This window comes from Trachinotus anak, unplaced genomic scaffold (assembly GCF_046630095.1).
Source record: "Trachinotus anak isolate AG129_WGS33_773 ecotype Australia unplaced genomic scaffold, CSIRO_AGI_Tana_v1 ptg000028l, whole genome shotgun sequence".
NCBI classification, from domain to species: Eukaryota; Metazoa; Chordata; class Actinopteri; order Carangiformes; family Carangidae; genus Trachinotus; species Trachinotus anak.
In genome coordinates, this window is record NW_027273879.1 from 16,124,227 (window position 1) to 16,142,371 (window position 18,145).

The 18,145-nt window shown below is 40.6% G+C and overlaps 1 protein-coding gene across 1 annotated transcript; it reads right to left on the minus strand.

The window, feature by feature from the left end:
* Positions 1-477: 477 nt before the first annotated feature.
* Positions 478-10,055, minus strand: LOC139611533 (leucine-rich repeat transmembrane neuronal protein 4). Its single transcript, XM_071466282.1, has 2 exons — positions 9,699-10,055; positions 478-2,045 (listed from the first exon to the last, which is right to left on the minus strand). The coding sequence occupies exons 1-2, from the start codon at positions 9,700-9,702 to the stop codon at positions 478-480; spliced, it is 1,572 nt and encodes a 523-aa protein (XP_071322383.1). The 5' UTR covers positions 9,703-10,055.
* Positions 10,056-18,145: the final 8,090 nt, after the last annotated feature.

The following is an 18,145-nucleotide window of genomic DNA, read 5'->3' on the forward strand; positions in this document are numbered from 1 at the left end:
CTCCCCCTCATCAAAAACTGAATAGCAGTAGAGCAAACACAAAGCACAAAGCCTGCAATGTGCAAGCAAAAAAAGCAAAGGAGTACCTAAACAAGCACAAATGTCTTATCACAAACAGCATAGCTTAAGCTTGAGATTATGCAGAATAGGAAATGTAATCGGTCTCATTTATCTGTATTTCTGTACAATTCTGTGGCAAAACAAACATTTGCATCTCAACAGAGATTAGGGTTTAAGCAAATATACAAACACCCATCTGAAAACAAGAGATATCTTGTTATACACAAAGTGTTCCTAAAACTACCTCTGCTTCGTTCAATAAAAACCCATGGGTACACCATGTATTTAACTAACCTGCTGTGTAAGGGTAAGTAATCAAGTAGCAGACTTATCATCGATCAAAGCAGTGTAAATAATTACCTCTGGACGCTTCACTGTGGACAGAGTTTTGTTTAGGAGGAGTGGCGGTGGTGTGGGTCATACCTCGCATTCTCGGGAGCCTGAGATGGTATAGGTGCAGGGTCCGGTCCCATTGACAAGCACATCCATGGCCTCAGAGTTGGTGGGCTTGTAGTCCACATAGTACTCCTGCAGCGGGGAGCTCAGGGTGCGCTCCGTCTCTCTAGCTTTCTTGCGGCGTTTGCGGGCTGCTGCCGAATGCTCCTGCAGCTGCTTCACACTGCTAGGATAGCGCTTCCAAGACACGTAGATTACCAACAGGATCATCGCAACAGATAGAAAAAGGGCAACACTTCCAGCCACAATCTTGTGGAAGGACACGGGCTCCAAGTCTTGCTCTGGGGGAAGTGCCACAGGTGGGGTTACAGCTGACGATGTGGGGCCTCTAACAGATCCCTCTCCTCTCTTTCCAGAACCAGTAGGTGAAGCCAGAATGGCGGGGCGATGCTCAGTCTGCACAGGGACATTGGATGGAGTTGGAGGAATACTCACAGTGAGTGTTGTCACTGGGTTTGATTGACAAACACCAAAAGCTTCAACAGCATCCATCACTTTCTCACCCTGAGCTCTCTTGGGAGAGGCACAGATCATGCTGGTCTCCTTTGCTCCCCTGAAGTTTCTCAGCCAGGCCACCAGAGGACAGATGGCAGGGCCACAGTCCCATACATTCCCAGCTAAGCTAATCGTAGTTAAAGAGATCCAGGCATCAACCACTTCCTGGGAAACATTGGTCAACTTGTTGGAGTCCAGGTTGAGGGTCTGTAGGTTGGGTAAGCATTGGTAAACTACAGCATCTACTTCTGTCAGATCATTCCCAGACAGATCCAGTTTCTGGATGGAGGCCCAGGTCCAGGTCAGGCCCTGGCTCATTGAGCGAATGCGATTCCACTGCAGATAAAGTGCCCGCAGATTGTAGAGGCGAGGAAAGTGAGAGAAATTGATCTTTGAGAACTGGTTATGCTCCAGATGCAGCTCAGTGAGCTTGACCAGGCCTGAAAATGCATTCCGAGTGATACTGCGCAGCCGGTTGTAACCCAGATCCAGGAACTCAAGATTTCTGCAATCTTGGAACAGACGCACTGGGATGATTTTTAGAGAGTTTGAGCGTATGTGAAGGCTGAGAAGCTTCCGTAGGCCCTGGAACTGCCCAGGCTGCAAGGCTTGCAGTTTGTTGTATGACAGGTCCAGATTACGCAAATTAGGGACAGGGTGGAATGTGGTGTTGTGGAGTGATGTGATCTTGTTGGAGCTCAGAATTAGCTCTTTGAGCCTGCGCACCCCCTGGAAGGCCATTCCATCCACAGAGGCAATGTAATTATGGTCCAAATAGAGCCAGATGAGGTGGTTGAGACCAACAAACTGGCCAGCCCGAAGACTTGCGAGGCTGTTGTACCGTAACGACAGGCCTTCACAACCTCCTGAGAGGTTCTTGGGAACATCGCGAAAGGCGCTTGACTCACAGTAGACAATTTTTCCATCGCAGCGACAGCTTTTGGGGCATGGGCGCTCACTCAAAGATGGATTTGCCGCCAGCCACACCTGCATCAGGAGTTGGACCACTAGCCAGCGACGCCGCAGAGCAGAGCCTACAGGGATGGAGAGGGGGAGAGGAAAAAGAGAAGAATGTTGAGAAGGTGAGCTTATTACCAATTCCATAATCCCTAATTTGTAACCTAAAACTTTCTGTAAGTAAACAAATGTATGCTACAGAGTTGCTAATTTTCGAGGTGTTCAGTATTGGAAATGAGGAAAATTGGAAATTTTCTGGGAGGATATACTTATATACTCCCAGTTGTGACTTACTGCCCAAGAGAAGATGATGCCTGGCAAATTGAGCAGTTATGCTTACAACTTCTTAAGTATCCTGAGACGAGGATCAAGTATCTGCGCTCCTACATCTGGATGTTTTTTTTTTTTTTTTTTTATCATTATCGAGTCACAAAGCTGCTGCGAAAAGTGAACTATTTTGTGTTATGTAGCTCTTATTCAATGTAATGATTAACGAGCGTGCATCTGAAAGGGAAGGACACTAACCCCTTTGCCAAAAAACATAAAAGCTTAAAAGCAAAGTCACAATAGAATGAAACATTGAGTTGTGAAAGTCAGGAAAATTATTAATATCTGCTGTTACATCCAAAAGGAAGGGAAACTTTTCCACATTGCAACTGATGTGGAAATGCCAGAAGATAAAAACCAGGTTCAAAATGGTAGAACTTTCATCCTGTTTTGAGAGATTGCCTCCTACTGTTTGCAGTAGTTAAGTAATTGCTCCTCCTACTACCATTCAGGTTCAAACTCATATTCCTAAGTGCAATTTTCCGGAGAGACTGTATCTGCAGCCATAGATATATACTGTGCAATACATAGATAAAGAAAGATATGGATTCTTAGGTCCATAGATGTAAAGAAAACTCATCTGTATTAGAGCCAAAGTATACCTCAGGAGTTTATTACTATTTTATTCAAGTCTAAACACTATCTCAAAAACAGCTGGAGATTGTGTATGCTGTGACTCATCACTCCTTAGGGTGAACTATTTTATCTATAGATTATAAAGTACACAGAAGAGGGGCTCTGCAACTGCAGTGCTTATTTTTCACATAACTTCGAATATTTCCAGAACAGACACAGTTTAAAAATCTGAATCGAGAAGACAAATGACAGTCTGGTAAGTTATAGGAATTTTACAAGAATGTAATATTTTATATAGCCTAACTTAACTTAAAGGTTAAGTTCATAACTTCAGGCTCAGCATGACCTAATCACTGCAATTTACAAAATGACTGAAAACTTAAATTAAGCACTTGCTTGTAAACTGTAAAATGCAATATAGCCCCACCACTGCTGCATGCATTCTTACTTCATCTCTGCTCTGTCGATGTTTTTTTCACAATTTTTTAATTTTAGATTGACTTGTATATATCTATTTACAAAGCCATTCTAGACAAACTTCCCTTGTTTCACAGAGTATATCTTCCAACCATAATCCTAGATCACAAGACACATATCTGCTGAGTATTCACAGAGATGGGAAAGAAAGCTTGCATGTGTTCTGCTCCAACCACTTGGAATTGTTTGTTTGCAGAGGCAAATGAAACTAACTAACTACTATCCCAGACTCAAATCAAAGTTAGTCAACTCTGTGGCGAAGGATTCCTTTACCAGTCGTCTCTGATTTTAGCTTATTTTAGTTTTCTTAATATTGGCAATTGTTTTGTAACCTTCTATGTTTTAATATATTAAATGACTATGCTCCATTATATATGTCTTAATATTATTTGTTTTCTCATTGTGTGGACTCATTCCCTTAAATAGGTCTTAGCTGTTTGGATTTGATTAATTTGTCCTGCATGTTTAAAGTGAATACACACTGACAATAAATGTTGAAGCAGAGCAACTTGCAATTCACTCATATTTTTATCTGCATTTGTATTCAGTCATCCTATAAGTCATCATCGCACCAATGGCAGAAGCAGATAAGTCGTAAAAGGCAACCTATGCAAAGCAAGTTAAGATTCAAGAGCTGAGGGTTATGTATACAATCCCGTAGGTGTTTCAATTTAGATTCCAGCCATTTCATGTTTAACCAAACCAAAGCAGGACTGGTTCAGCATGAATCATCTGCTTTCCACATGTCCAAAAAAAGAGAAAAAAAAAAACACTATAACCCCTATGGAATTACACAACCCATCTCTGCCACAGAAAACAGCTACCTGAATGCCAAATGTGTTTGTGGAGAGTGACTGGCAACATATTCATGATATACATTTCTTACACTAATGGGAGTAGATGCTCTGTTTCAAATGTGATTTTAAAAGTGAGGCAAAAATGGTCAGTGGCTTCCACATATCACTCCTTGTTCTGAGGTGAGACAGAGTTGTTTCCATTAAAATCGTTCCCCCTTACAGAGCCACTAATGATCTGTCATTAAGATACATTGATTTCCCCTTGAGGAGGTGGTGTGGGGAGCGGAGGGGTTCACTACCTATGAGTGTTTCTCAAGACAGAATCATCAAGTTTGGACTTTATTACCATTATCACCGCGAGATAATGTTCATATGTCAGGTTAGAAGAAGTCCCCACTTTAATTAGCTTATAAAATAAAGTGTTGGCAGGCATCATGTAATTCGAAGTCATTAAATTGAATGTGTTAAATGCAGAGATGTTACACTTATGATGAACTTGAGCTAAAACACAGACTTTAGGGAGACTTGTGGAATATTTGAGGCAACAAATATGATTTCAATTTTATAGCATTTTCCATAATCTTTGCAGGATTTGTCAGAAATAATTCCCTGACATTGAGTGCCTGAGAGGCATCATACAGCATATGCTATCTAACATAGCCATTTCACTCCTTGCCAAGCATCTGCTGATCCCATATGGGTATTGTATGTGTGTGTTTGTATGTGTGTGTGTGTGTGTGTGTGTGTATGTGTGTGTGATGGAGAGAGCAAGATACACTGTTTATTTTCTGAGGAATCTTTCATCATTCCTTACAGATGGAGGGAACCATGGAACTGTACAGATAATTTGTGCTGACTATTGATTATACCAACAGATACATCAGTCATATTTCTTCATCTTGGATCCCACTGTTGTGATACTTTCACTTTAATACTGCGGAGAGAAAGATGGTGATCACAAGATGCAGTATTTCTAAAAGAAGCCAATTTCTTATAGTCTCAGGTTTCCGAATGTGACTTTAGCTAATTTGCCAACAACTCTGAGCCTCTACGGCTTACAAAATAAAAAAGAGGTAGAGATGGCAGAAGAATACTGATGTAGGAAAATGCCCATGTGTAATGTTCCATGTGCATTTCAAGGAATTTTAATAGACAACACGTTTGCGTGGGGAACACAATGTGTGGGCTGTTAAACATGAATGCATGTTTTCTAAATTTTGTGTTTGACTCAGATCCCAGGAGGACATAGAAACAACCCCCTATTGCTTTTATTTCCCATGAGCATAATAGGCATGCTTTATTAGAAGTGACTCCACCATCTCTTTCAGATAGAGCCTGCCTCACAAGACACCTCTCTCCCCCTTACTGACACTGTATGTGGTTTAATGAGCGCTCTGTGCGCTAATGCCTCTGTAAGCCATCTCCTTCCGCACTACTCCTCTAATCTTATTCACAAAGGAGCACAAGTCACTCTCTGAGGTGTCACTCATGGGGTTTGTGTCTCTATTACCTCTTACATGACGTACCCCTCTCCATTATAGTTCTCCTGCTGTATCTACTTAGATGAATGATTTCTCCTCCATTTCGTTCTCTATCCTACTGAAAATATGCGATTTTTGCATGTCCTTGAACCCTGCAGTCATCAGGAGGTTTTTATAATGTGAAGTCTATTTTTATGCATGTGGTCCAAACCATCTCCTCAGCCCTGTCACTTCCCTTGTTGATTTCCATGTTCACCTCTTGACTGTCTTGCTTTCTTCCAATTTTTGAATTTTTTTCTTGCTTCCTTTTTAGTGCTCAGTATGATAATACATAGACCTTTGCTTCTCATTTTTCATTGTCACCCTCTGCAGTTATCTGTCTAAATCTAATACGGATGGATAAGTTAAAGCTAAAGTTTGTCTGAAGGCATGTGCCTAATGCTTAGTTATTTAGCAGACAGCCCTGCTGTCCTCAGCACGAGAAGATAGCTATTTCTGCCTCTCAACCCTAACACATAGAGAGAGTAAGTGCACTTTACTGCTGACCTAAAATAAAACCAAATGTAGCTTAATAACTTGGCAAATGGACTCGCTAACTGGTGCACTTTGAGTGCACACAAGTGGCTTATTGCTATTTGGTGCCTGTCATTGACAAAACTGCTACCACCCTTAGCCTTGACTGCACATAGAGGCTGGACAGCAGCCTAACACACAGGGAAGGACGTCCCCAGACCAGCCTCAGCCATTCTATCAGTCTCCAATTATCTTTGAGATGATAGCGAGGCCTGCCAAGCTAGACCCATTCGAACCGTGGTCAGAAAACATTGTGTTCTGAAGTGTCTGTCTGGTATTTGTAGCACTTAACAGGAAGAATAAAGGAGATCACTGCAGGGAGTATCGATGAATGCAATGACGAGTGATGAATAGTTGAATACAAACACACAGGTGTGGGGTCCCGTTCACATGGATGGAAACTGGACTGAACAGCCTGCAACCTGCAACCAGCAAGTGCAATACATTTCCCTGCAACTTCTGCAACATTGTAGAAAGTACTAAAACTACAACTGCTTGTGCATGAGCCAAAAAACAGAAATATCAACTTTCGTTCAACAAAAAGATAAAACATTCCATGATTCCCTGTTTTCAAATTCTCTGATGTTAATTTTTTTGTTTGTTTGCTTTAATTTCAGAAGCACTGAGACTTTGAATTGTGTACTGCGGGGGAGTATGTCCCCAGCTACATCAAAACTCTACAGTACTTTTCACTATGGTTACGTATTTAGCAACATATTGCTAAATCTGGCTTTATGAAATCTGATTTATGAAACTGAAGTTATTGTGGTAACAAAGCTTTTAGCAAAACATAATACATATTGGCAGCTAAATAAACAGTTACCAGGAGACAGTCTTATTCCTGTTTATCTATTATTTAATTATTTAATAATAATTATTTATTATTCTCCTGTTTCTTTCTATCACACATTGCTATATGAAAATTACAAACTACAAACTGTGTTGTAACTTCACATGTAAAGATTGTGTGTTGTTTGTCCTACCATGTCATGCTATAATTGCCTTGATTGTGTTTGTCAGTGGGGAACAACAAAATGATGCAGAGACGCTAAAAACAGACAGTAGTTCTTCAAGCAGAAAGAAATCATATTGAGCCAGAGCTGGGTTGATGGTTGGGGGCTAGGATATGCATCATGTCAGGAGGAGTCAGAAAGAGAATATTTGTACACGAGGGCCATCATCTTAACCCACCAGGCTCAAGTACTTTGAGTTCGCCTGTCAAATTTTGGTTGGTGGACCAATAAAAATATATGCATGAATTTCTTTGTCTTGCTTTGACAGGTTATTTTAGCACACATACCAAGAATTACTGGTGAACCTTTCTTAGCTTGTATAGCTCAATGCAGCCGGGCCTCTGCAATCCTGAATTGGATAAGCAGGCATACTATAGATAATGGATGTTGGGTTCTTCACAAGCCATTGATTTTTTTTACTTTGAAAATAAGCAGATGTAAATAACAAATGCCCAGACATTGCCCTCAAAGGGCCTGTTGATCCCCTCTCTTCACCTGCTTCACCTGACATTTCAAGAATGCTGCCTGTTGGATGCTGTAGGGCCAGCAGAAGGTCATCTGTTGCCTGTATCGTGCTACTCTGAAATGTACTCAGGAGAGCCAGTATAACTGATATGACACCGATTTCAATTTTAACAAAGTAACACTGCATTTCTTCCATTTCTTATCATGCAGACAGGTGGTACATACTTTTTTTTCACAGTAAAAATATGTTTTAGATGTAGGGAAGGTGTGTGAAATGTCATTTTGGCCTCTAAATTTATCTTAAAGCTCTGCAACTGCATCTTTGGCAGTGGCTTTTTTACTGTCCCTACCCTACTGTTCTCTTTCTGCAAAGCAGGTCTCTAATGATATGGTCCGTGAAACATAAGTGCATTGCATGCTGTTAATGAAGAACATCACAGTCAGCGACACTGGTGGATAACTGAGACAACAGTGCCATGTAATCATCAAATAATTGTGGGCAACAGCGTGAAGAAATACGGTTGACAAAAGTTGTGATTTCTTTTTTTTTTTTTTTTTTTTTTTGGGCCGGTTTGTGCACCTGGATACAAATGTGTTGTAGTCCATCTACACCTGCATGCCAGACTTAGTCAAAACCCCTGCACCTCAACTATGCAGGGTTTTCTGACATGCTCTGATATAAAATTAAGAGCCAGATTATAAATCAGACTTCTGAATTAACCGTATAAATCTGCTTTGCAGTATATGTAAATTGCATCTGAGCCCCTACTGTCTGTACTGTAGGGCTTTGTATGCTGTTGTAGCTTATATTGATGTGGCGCAGTAACCCACTGTGGGTCGATATATCATGCGGCCTTACAATTAATGGCACAGCACCACCAGTGAACTTGGCCATCTGTATACTGGTTAAGAATGGCTGAGGACTTTAGGCTACTTCAGACAAGAATATCAGACCTAGACAGTGCAAAAGGTGCAACAAGCCCGGATTATTTAAAAATGTTGGGAGAAAGGGGGCGGAATGAGGAACAGAGTGAAAGAGGAGCCAAGAAGCTGCTGGTGGTGGTGGCAGTGGTGGTGGTAGTTGGGGTGGAGGTTATGAGTGTGCGCACATAGGAAACAGAACGGGGCAAAATGGTCAATTGTAAAGATACAGAACTGAGAATAAGATGAGGAAAACTCGTGAACGCGCACAGACATAGAAATATGATCATGCGTTACTGAAGGAGAGAGAGAGAGGGAGAGAGAGAGAGAGTAGTGATAGGCTACATGGATGCACAGTTATTTGCTAGGTTTGGAGAGTCCCTCTTGATGGCAGGTGCAGAAAACGACGGCTTTCTTGAATGAGAATCAGTCTGCTAAGCAAAAACCTGCACGACCGGTGCCTTCAGCCCACAAGAGTTTTGGGGGAGGCGTTAGCAGTGGGCTGGAACTGGACAATAGGCATCGTGCCTACAGATTAAGGACAATCAATGATTATGCAGGACCACGCTTTATAAAGTTGACTGGCTTCCAACATTTACCGTGATTAGCATTCCAGTCCATGTCAATGAGCCAGCCACTCTAACTAGTCCGGGGGGGGCGGATAAAAATGGACAGTCCTCACTTAGACAAACAGGCTGATTGATTTGCTCATGATTTTGGATCAAATCTTTAAGCGCACAGTCTTAGCAGCAGAAATACAACATAAGTATCCTCAGCGTCTAATAATCCATAGCGCCAGGAAATGGAGGAAACAATATATTGCAGCTCTGCGACTAACAAGCTACAGCACAGGCTTCAGCCACATTCCTCAAGCTCCCCGAGCCACTTCACAAAAGACACCAAAACCCTTACCAGCTGCTCCAGCAGTGCATTTGAAAAGACGACCATTTTTGATGCAAACATCTGATTTAGACCAGATTCTGCTCGGAGGAGTCAAGGCATTTTGGGGGTGTATTATGAAAAAGGAGGACAAGTGGAGTGTGTTTCCCACCAACCCACGCTATCAAAAACAAAAAGATGGTAACATAAGCAGAACTTACCCATATCCGCGTATCTGTCAGCTCCAGCCTACAGGTTTTAATGGCTTCTGGTGCGCGACATCCGAGTCCGCATGACGCGCTCTCCACAGACAGGTACCGTCCTAATCCACTAGCCCGGTCTCTCCGCGCAGCCGCCGACTCCAAAGCGCACCTGCCCTTTACTCTCCCGGACCTGGGTGTGCTATCCGGTTTAGTTCTGCATCTATAACCGTGCAACTCAACCAGGGCGAATGTCATTTACTTCCAATTCCAGATGAAAAGGGAGGTAAAAAAAATTAAAAATCCGGTTTCAGTACTCCCTATCCATGTCTTCGCAGCAAAGGAATCGTTCTCTTTTTTTTTTTTTTCAAGTTACAGCCAAAAAGAGTACTGCAGTAGGCGCAGACAACAGCGAAGCCACATCCAAGTAATTCATGTCAGTCTTACATGCGCAAAGAGATTCCGCGAATATCCTGTCCCCCAAAACTTCACAAATACAGCGGCACGATGCAAAAAAAAAAAAAAAAAAAAAAAAAACAAGTCGTAATTTTCCAAAGGAGTCGAGCAGCCCTTAGATTCCTCTCCCAAGTCAAACCCCAGCGTCTCTATTCTACAGGATGCTCAGTGCGATCCGCGCATGGCGCACAGAGGGAAAGTAACGGCAGCTTATCCACAAGTCTCTGTGAAACGCTGTCAGCGCGTCTCGCACAACAGCCACATATCCAATTATCCACCTTTCTGTCCAAATGTTCCTTTCATTGTCGCCGAAGCTCGGTTTGAAGTACAGCATGACGCTGTGGTTAATCACGTCTGCATGTCAGAGCAACTTTGTCAGGCAGAAGCGGAATGCCCTCTTCTGGTGAGACTGCGACCCCGTGAGCTCGTCCGAGGCTGCGTCGTGAGTTAAACGTGTCCCGGCGACAAGATTTTTTTAAAAAAGGGTTGCCAAATATCATTATAGACGAACCCTTCATTTGAACCGCGTCGTTATTTGCTTGAGGAAAACGAAATAATGCATTAACTATTTATGGAAGCAAATTGTGCATTCATAGATGATGGGGAAAGTGATTAGCTTTCATTTGCAAACACTGATATGCTATTCTCTGTGGTGTGTTTGCGTGTTTGTGTGTGTGAGAGAGCTCGTCTATCCCCGTGAGGACCATTTTGAGTGTTAGACCATCAGTGTGAGGACCTTTTCTGGAGAGTGATTCCATTTTTGCTCGATAGTTAGCTTCAGGTTTAAGGTACGAATGGGGGTGGGATTAAAGGTAGGGGGTCGGATTGGTCTTGCAGTTCATGGTTAGAAGCTTTGGAGTGTATACTGTTATGAGGGTCACAAAGCTATGTGTGTGTGTGTGAGAGAGAGAGAGAGAATGAGGTCCATTGTGTGAGGGCAGCCGTAACCACACACTGAGAACCAATGCGAAGTGCTGCAGGACGCTGTCCATGGTGCTGAAATGATGCATTGGAGTCAGTGAATTCACTCGGAGCGGTTCCCGGAACTGTCCAGGGTTCTGTTCTCTCTCTGTGTAAACGGGTTATGAGGAACGACTGAACCAGGAGACATAAACACAAGTCTACTTAACATTCCGCACTAACGCGTATTGGAAATGCAATGGTACTTAATCGACAGCGGCCTCCCACTGCGTCACCCCAGCTGCCTGTATTTAAGGAAGCAATGGGCATCTGAATTTTTAATGTGCATTGCGTCTGCACTGGGTTACTAATCTATGTTGCCCACTTTTCTCTCAACCTTAAATACTGCTGGCCTTATGCAGACATCTACATTCTCAATAAATATCTTTTAAGCACTAGGAAGTTATTTGGTTTAAAAAAAACATGTTTAACAATTTATGAAGCAAGTTTAATATTTGTTTATGAATCGACTAATTAGCAGAGGTACCTAGGCCATATTTTATTAAGTATTTCCATTTTGTACACTTTAAACACTACATTCAGAGTGAAATATTGTTGACCTGCTTATAGCAATAGTATATTTGCTAACCCTTTTTCACATTCAAAACCAGCTCACAAAAAAATATTATACATATACAGTAGTTTAATCTCCCAGTCAGTTAGAAATGGTCAAATGTAACAGCAGCTGATCCAATTACAAAATCTAAGAATCTGAGGTTGCTTTTCATTTTTGTCCCTTTTTACTGTGAAAAGTAGGACCATAAATGAAAATCTTCCCCTGCAGCACATTTGCACTCATTCTCAGCTAATCACTGGTGTGTGACTGCCACCAAATGCCCCTCTTCACTTGATCTTGTAGTGTATGGTATTCACAAATGCTAAGCAGGTCAACCTTGATAAGCATGTCCGTCACAAAAATACCAATGATGGCCGCATATTTGATGACTCTGTCATGCCTTTATAGTAATCCTTTCCTATTCAACTGCTACAAGATCAACCCACTGATGTGTTTAGTCTTCCAGCCATCCATCTGCTCAGTGTTGTTTACCTGTTTCCAGAGCATCCTGTTTTTTTTTTTTTATTTTTAAAAAAATGGAGCCAGACATTCTCCAACAGCAGCTTAAAATTCAGCATCTTGCACTGTAACTCAGCCTCAGTATCTGCTCCCATGCAATTTGGCTGATGACTTTACTTCTGGATTTGGTTCAACAAGCAGAGGCCATTCTGCTGACAGTGCTGAAACAATTAATACCCTGTGAAGTTATGGAGACACAGACAGTGCCAGCCCACAGGCTACAACAGTGATATATCTTCTCAAGAAATATAACTGTATAGTTTACCCTCACCTTTTTTGCACCATCAATGAATTGCATCTGCTTGTTGGTTTAAGTGTGTATCAGGTGGGTAGTATTAATCACATGGCAGATAAAAAAAAAAAAAAAAAAAAAAAGTAAGGAACCTTGAACAGGAAAAGTAAATTCTAGTTCTACAGGTAATATTTACAAAAACATTCCTCCCTGCTCGGAGCTGTGTTTGTTGCCTGGCAATGTTCACATGCTGAACAGTCTTGAGGCCTTGAGTGATTTCAATAGCACCGTATTTTGAGATCTCTCTACAAACATCCTCCAAATGCTTATTGTTGCATTTTTTATTTATTTTTGTTTTTCAAGATTGGCATTATGCACATTAAATTGTTAGAGATTATGATATGGAGACTGTGATTATAACACGATGCATAATGAAGTAGAAACAACTCTGAAATGGCAATAGCATGCATTAATGTGTGTATATATTGTTTGTCTCGAGAATTAAAGCAGCTAATAGCTTGCAAATCTAATAAACGTCTGAATGCATAACTCAGTGAATGGAAATCAAGGGAACCTCTATTGCCTAAAAGTAATTCATGAAGGTGGTAGCAACCAAACACAAAAAGGTGAAGAGGCACATCTTTCTGGCTAAATTTCCCTGCAAAGCACCATCTTGATCCAAAAAATATTGAGATGAATGACTAAGATGAATGTTAAAAAAAAAAAAACTATATTATTTTCTTTGGATTTTGAGAGAATAATTGTGATACTGTACAAAAGAATAATATGGATACAAGATACATACAAGGATGGATGAAATGGATTTGTTCCATTCACAGGCCATACAGTTCAGTGAATGGCCAGACTGTATAGGTGAATGTATGGCCTTTGCTGGTGTACGTGTTCTGTCTAAGTGATTCTGACACCAGAAGATATTTTCAGGCTATCTCCAGGGTGAGAGACAGCTCTGTTCTGTCCTTCCCATGTTCACATTAGACTGGGACTTGTTCTCTCTAGTGTTCTTTTCTTTTTCCATTTCCTCTGATCTTAAGCCTGGCAGAATAATCTTAACCTGCCTCAAGGCAATTTTCAACCTGACACTGAGTTTTTCGAGTTCACCTATGAATGTGAATCACTGAGCAAATATCCAGGGACAGCTTATACGGTAAACACAGAGCCATGTGAAAATAAAACTTTTTCTTGGCCCTCTTTTTTTTTTTTTTTTCCTTAAAAAAAAAAAAAAGATGTTTTTGGAAAAAAGACTGTTATGATGCCAAGGTTGCCGCAGCAGATGTGGTTGTTGTAAATCTCTGTTTTGCAGGTTGCTTCCATTAACCTTTACCCCAAGCTGGGCTCCAATCTGGAGGGCTGTGTTCCACACACTGTAGCTCAGGTTGGGGCTGAGGTGTTTGGGCTTGGATGTACATGAGCAGACATATGTAAAGTGCTTGAATCATGTTAAACAAGCATGATAATGGACACTATTTGTATTGCTCGCTCAAGGTAAGAGCGGAATTACAATTTGATAAGATTTCATATGGTGTCAAAGCACCAATGATTTTATGTATTTTACCCCAGGTTCTACAATCGACATACTTTACATTCTGCCAACCACAATGTTGTGTTTTAGAAATGTGAATGCATCCCTGCTCCCATTTCGGATACCCAATCTTTTCCATTAAATTCTGTACAAAAGGAAAATCTATTAGCAGACTCTGTAAACGTGCTCAGGTTGTTTAATTCATCACAGTGAACATCAAGTCCATATTCACATTTTTTTGTGTCAAAGTCACATTATTGTCAACAGTGTTGTGTTGCTGTGACATGTTACAGTCATGTTATTACTTTTTTTTCCCAATAAATTCCAGTTAGTTCGTAGAGCTGTTTGGGACAATTATTTGTTATTTTGTAAATATGAGGGCGTGCTTGTTTGCTGATTTGATGGGAGTTTGATTGAAGGTTAATATCAGATTTGTCTCCACGTATTCAGTCAAGAGACCGGACAGGGGCTGGAACTGTGGAAAGGCAGGTAGCCTCTGCCAAAAAGGGGAGAAATACAACGCCTGTTCTCTGCACTGACATCAGCCACTGGTAAGTCTCCATTGAGGAATCGTCTGCTTTTCTTCAGAGTTGAAAGTCTCTTTTAAATACAGTTTGACATATGGCTGTGGAGGTTTTGGATGTTGTTGCCAAAGCATCTGCTGTGTAGTAAAAGTAATTTACTTTTACAATTAAGTAATTAGTAAAATGGTGTTATAACTTACTCAGCTTGTAATATGTAAGTAGCCCAACACCAAATGTCCGTCCAGTGCAGTCTTTTCAAACCAGACAACACTCACAGATCAAATCTGAATATCATGGAAAAACTCATGAATTGTAATCAATTAATTAATTAGATTGATTTATTTTTTTAATGATTGATTACCAAAGTTATATATACATGTTACTGGCACCTACTGGACAGGAATGTGGAGAAGTAGATAGTCAGAAAAAATAAAAAATAAATAAATTCTAACTGCTAAACCTGTTTCTTTTAAATGGTGAAATGCTACAATGTGAAGACTTCCTATTCTTATTGTTTTGCTCCCATTAGTGCTTTGTCCCTCATTATAGACACTAGATTGCAGCACATACTGTGGATTCTTGCTGATTACATTGTGTGCAAAGTTCAAGTGGGTGATTACCCATTCTAAGAAATGTTTGATTCAATACTGTAGGTAGGTAATACTGGTTTCCTCCTTTGAGTTCCTGCCCTGTGTTCCAGCAGTACCAATGTTCTGTTTTTTTTTTTTTTTTTTTACAGTATATTGTATGTATATTTCAGTATTGAGTACTCGGGAGAGTAAACTATGTCAAAAAACAGATGGCAGTTTTCTCAAGCTTTCAGTTTTACTTTAACATCATCATCATCAGGAGCAGGTAGATGTAAACAACAGCATAAATACCAGGTGCGCCAGCTAATTGCCCAGTTACACCAGTCAGGCTGATGATGTCACAGGCCTACAAAGCTTGTGAGATTCAACAGTAACAACACAAATTAACAGACAATGCCGACATTCTGTGGAGGCTTTTAAGCCACTGTTCAAGGCTGCTGGTAGCAACAGCTTCTTTAAGTAGCACCAGTGCTTACTTGGTTCAGTTATTTCATTACTGAATATTTTCCACAGGTGATTGACTACCACATGAACTGTCTTCAGTTTGGCTCCATGTGTCAGATAAATGTTTAAATGTTAAATGTTCATATATGAAAGTACTGGGTTGTTTTGAATGTTCACAGGCAGCACTCAGCTCTGTCTCCACACTCAGCATCACAGCCAGGACACGTGGACCAACATACAACAGAACTATTGAGAACTTTAGGTGTAGGATCTTTTTAGAAGTAAAGTAAGAAATCTTCATGGAGTCCCATGTTGTTATGAATTTAATCTCATTGGTTAGAATTTTCTTAATTTTTGAAATATACCTTGTTTTAGGCTTGGTTCTCAACTTTTTCCTCTGAAGGGCAGATGAATATATATTGTAGGATGACAATCCCCTTTTTTTTCTTATCTGATCTTATCTATTATCCTAGAATAATAAAATTTCTGATTTACTGTCAGAGGCAATTGCACCCTCTGAAAAGCTTGTGATATTGCTAATAATTAAACTTCAGGTTTTTTCACTACTCCCAATGTGGGTGTCAGATTTCTCTTTCACTTTCTGTAGCAGATTTACATTTATGGATAATATCATGAATAACCAGGTAGGTATAGCCAATAATGGAATTCAGGGACCATAGAGGTAGTTACACAAGCTCATACTTTCTGTCTTTGCTTCCTGCATCTATACAGAACTTCTGAAACTGTATGCTATGCATCGAAAAATGCTAAACATTAACAGGTAAAAAAGATTAAATGATAATCGAACAATAAACACTGAAATTACACTTATATAGCATTTTAGATTCTATATTTTCTTTAATCAGACGCACATAAAGACATACACAAGTCAGCTCTGTACCCCATCTAAATAATATTTAAAGAAATTTAATTTGTAGTCATGTAACCATTTGCAGAAAGAGAATAACACATTCATGAACACAGAAAGTAGCTTTTTTTTCAGTACCAGGCACGATTTTTCTGATTTGACACACTATATATTTTTAGTATAAGCGTGTGCCTTACTTCCCTCAGTGTTTCTCCCCAGATTTTGTTCCCAACTGCTTGATGCCATGCCTGCTTCATGTGTTTTGTCTTGGCAAAGATGTGAGAGATAAGAGGTGGGCATCTGTGTATGGTAGTGCCTTGCCATCTGTCAACTGCCCATGGGGTCTCTGTGGACATAAGCTCACATGGGTAGAACATGGGTAGACAGCGAGATTTTATTTTAGTTGAGGGGATATTAGACACAAAATATTTCGATTTTATTCAGAAATAAAGGAGGAAAGACAAGAAGAGAAAAGAATGACTAGAAAGGCAAAAAGAGGGGAAGGAAGCCAGGTTTAATTTTGTTTTCTTCAGCAAATACAAAGGGCAAATGTCCATACCTGTGATGTGAGCTCACGTCGGCAATACCAGGAATAAATACAGTCTTATATTATGCATTTCTTTGCTACTATGTCTTTTACACAGGAAACCTTTTACAACCATATGGGTCAAAATTAAAGTCAGAAGAGATGTCTGCTAATGCTCTTGTGAGATGGAAGAATTTACATAATGTGAGATGATAAGGATCTATAAACCCAGCAGATCAATGAGGTCCAATTACAGGCCACTGGAGTTTCTTATCTGCCTCAGTTTAACTTTGTGCTGTCTGTGGTCCTCCACTTTCATTAAATCCCCAATGTGATTAGGCTGGCTGATTGGCACAAGTTGAAGATTATCGCCAAACGCAATCGCTGTTTTCCTGCTTACTTTTGTGTTCAAAGACACAAGAAAAGCATCCTCAAGGACACATTTTCTGTAGCTAGTGAGAAAAAACATTTTCTTTTTTTGTTGAGATATCATTTAGCCATTATCATATTGTATCTCATTATTGTCTATAATTCAAGCAATGTTAATGAGGCTTTTATTTCTGACCTTTGCTAAATGAACACATGCAATAACCATAAAAAACAGGGTCACTGTTACGTTTTGGTTTCTCCCCATCTTGCAGTTTTCAGGGGCCCTCCGGGAGGGCTGTGAGCGGCGGGGCTGCACCTTTGTTAAAGAGCATTCACCTGTGAGAGAGTCAGAGCCGACCAAGGTTATAGCCAAGGGGCATTGGGGGAGAAAACACATACACACACAGAAATACACAACTCCACTTATTTCCCAAATAGTCCAGAACTCCTTTTTTGTACCACTCTTTCATCGCCATTTGTTATTCTGAGCAGTATGTACTATAGATTCATCTGTTTGTTTGATGTTTCCCATTTCTGACTGTCATCAGAGATGAATGAATAGTATTTGACAGCTAAAGAGAAATAAGGCTTTTCATCCTTTCCACCAACTTTATTGTTGACTCGTGGATCACAGACTCAGTGTGGGCCTCAGTTTCTAGTGCTGAAGAGGAAGGGGAAGGAGATTCCTGCACATAGTGTTTATAGTGTCATGGTGACAAACTGGAGGCGCACAGATTAGCAAGGCTCTGAAGAGCACTTCCATGTGACTCAGCATGTTTGGCCAATTACTCAGCATGCTACCCGCTCCCTTTCCCTCGACACACCCACTTTGCGCCACATTCCAACAGTAGTGGTAGCACGTCTGACTCTGTCCCCCTCATCCC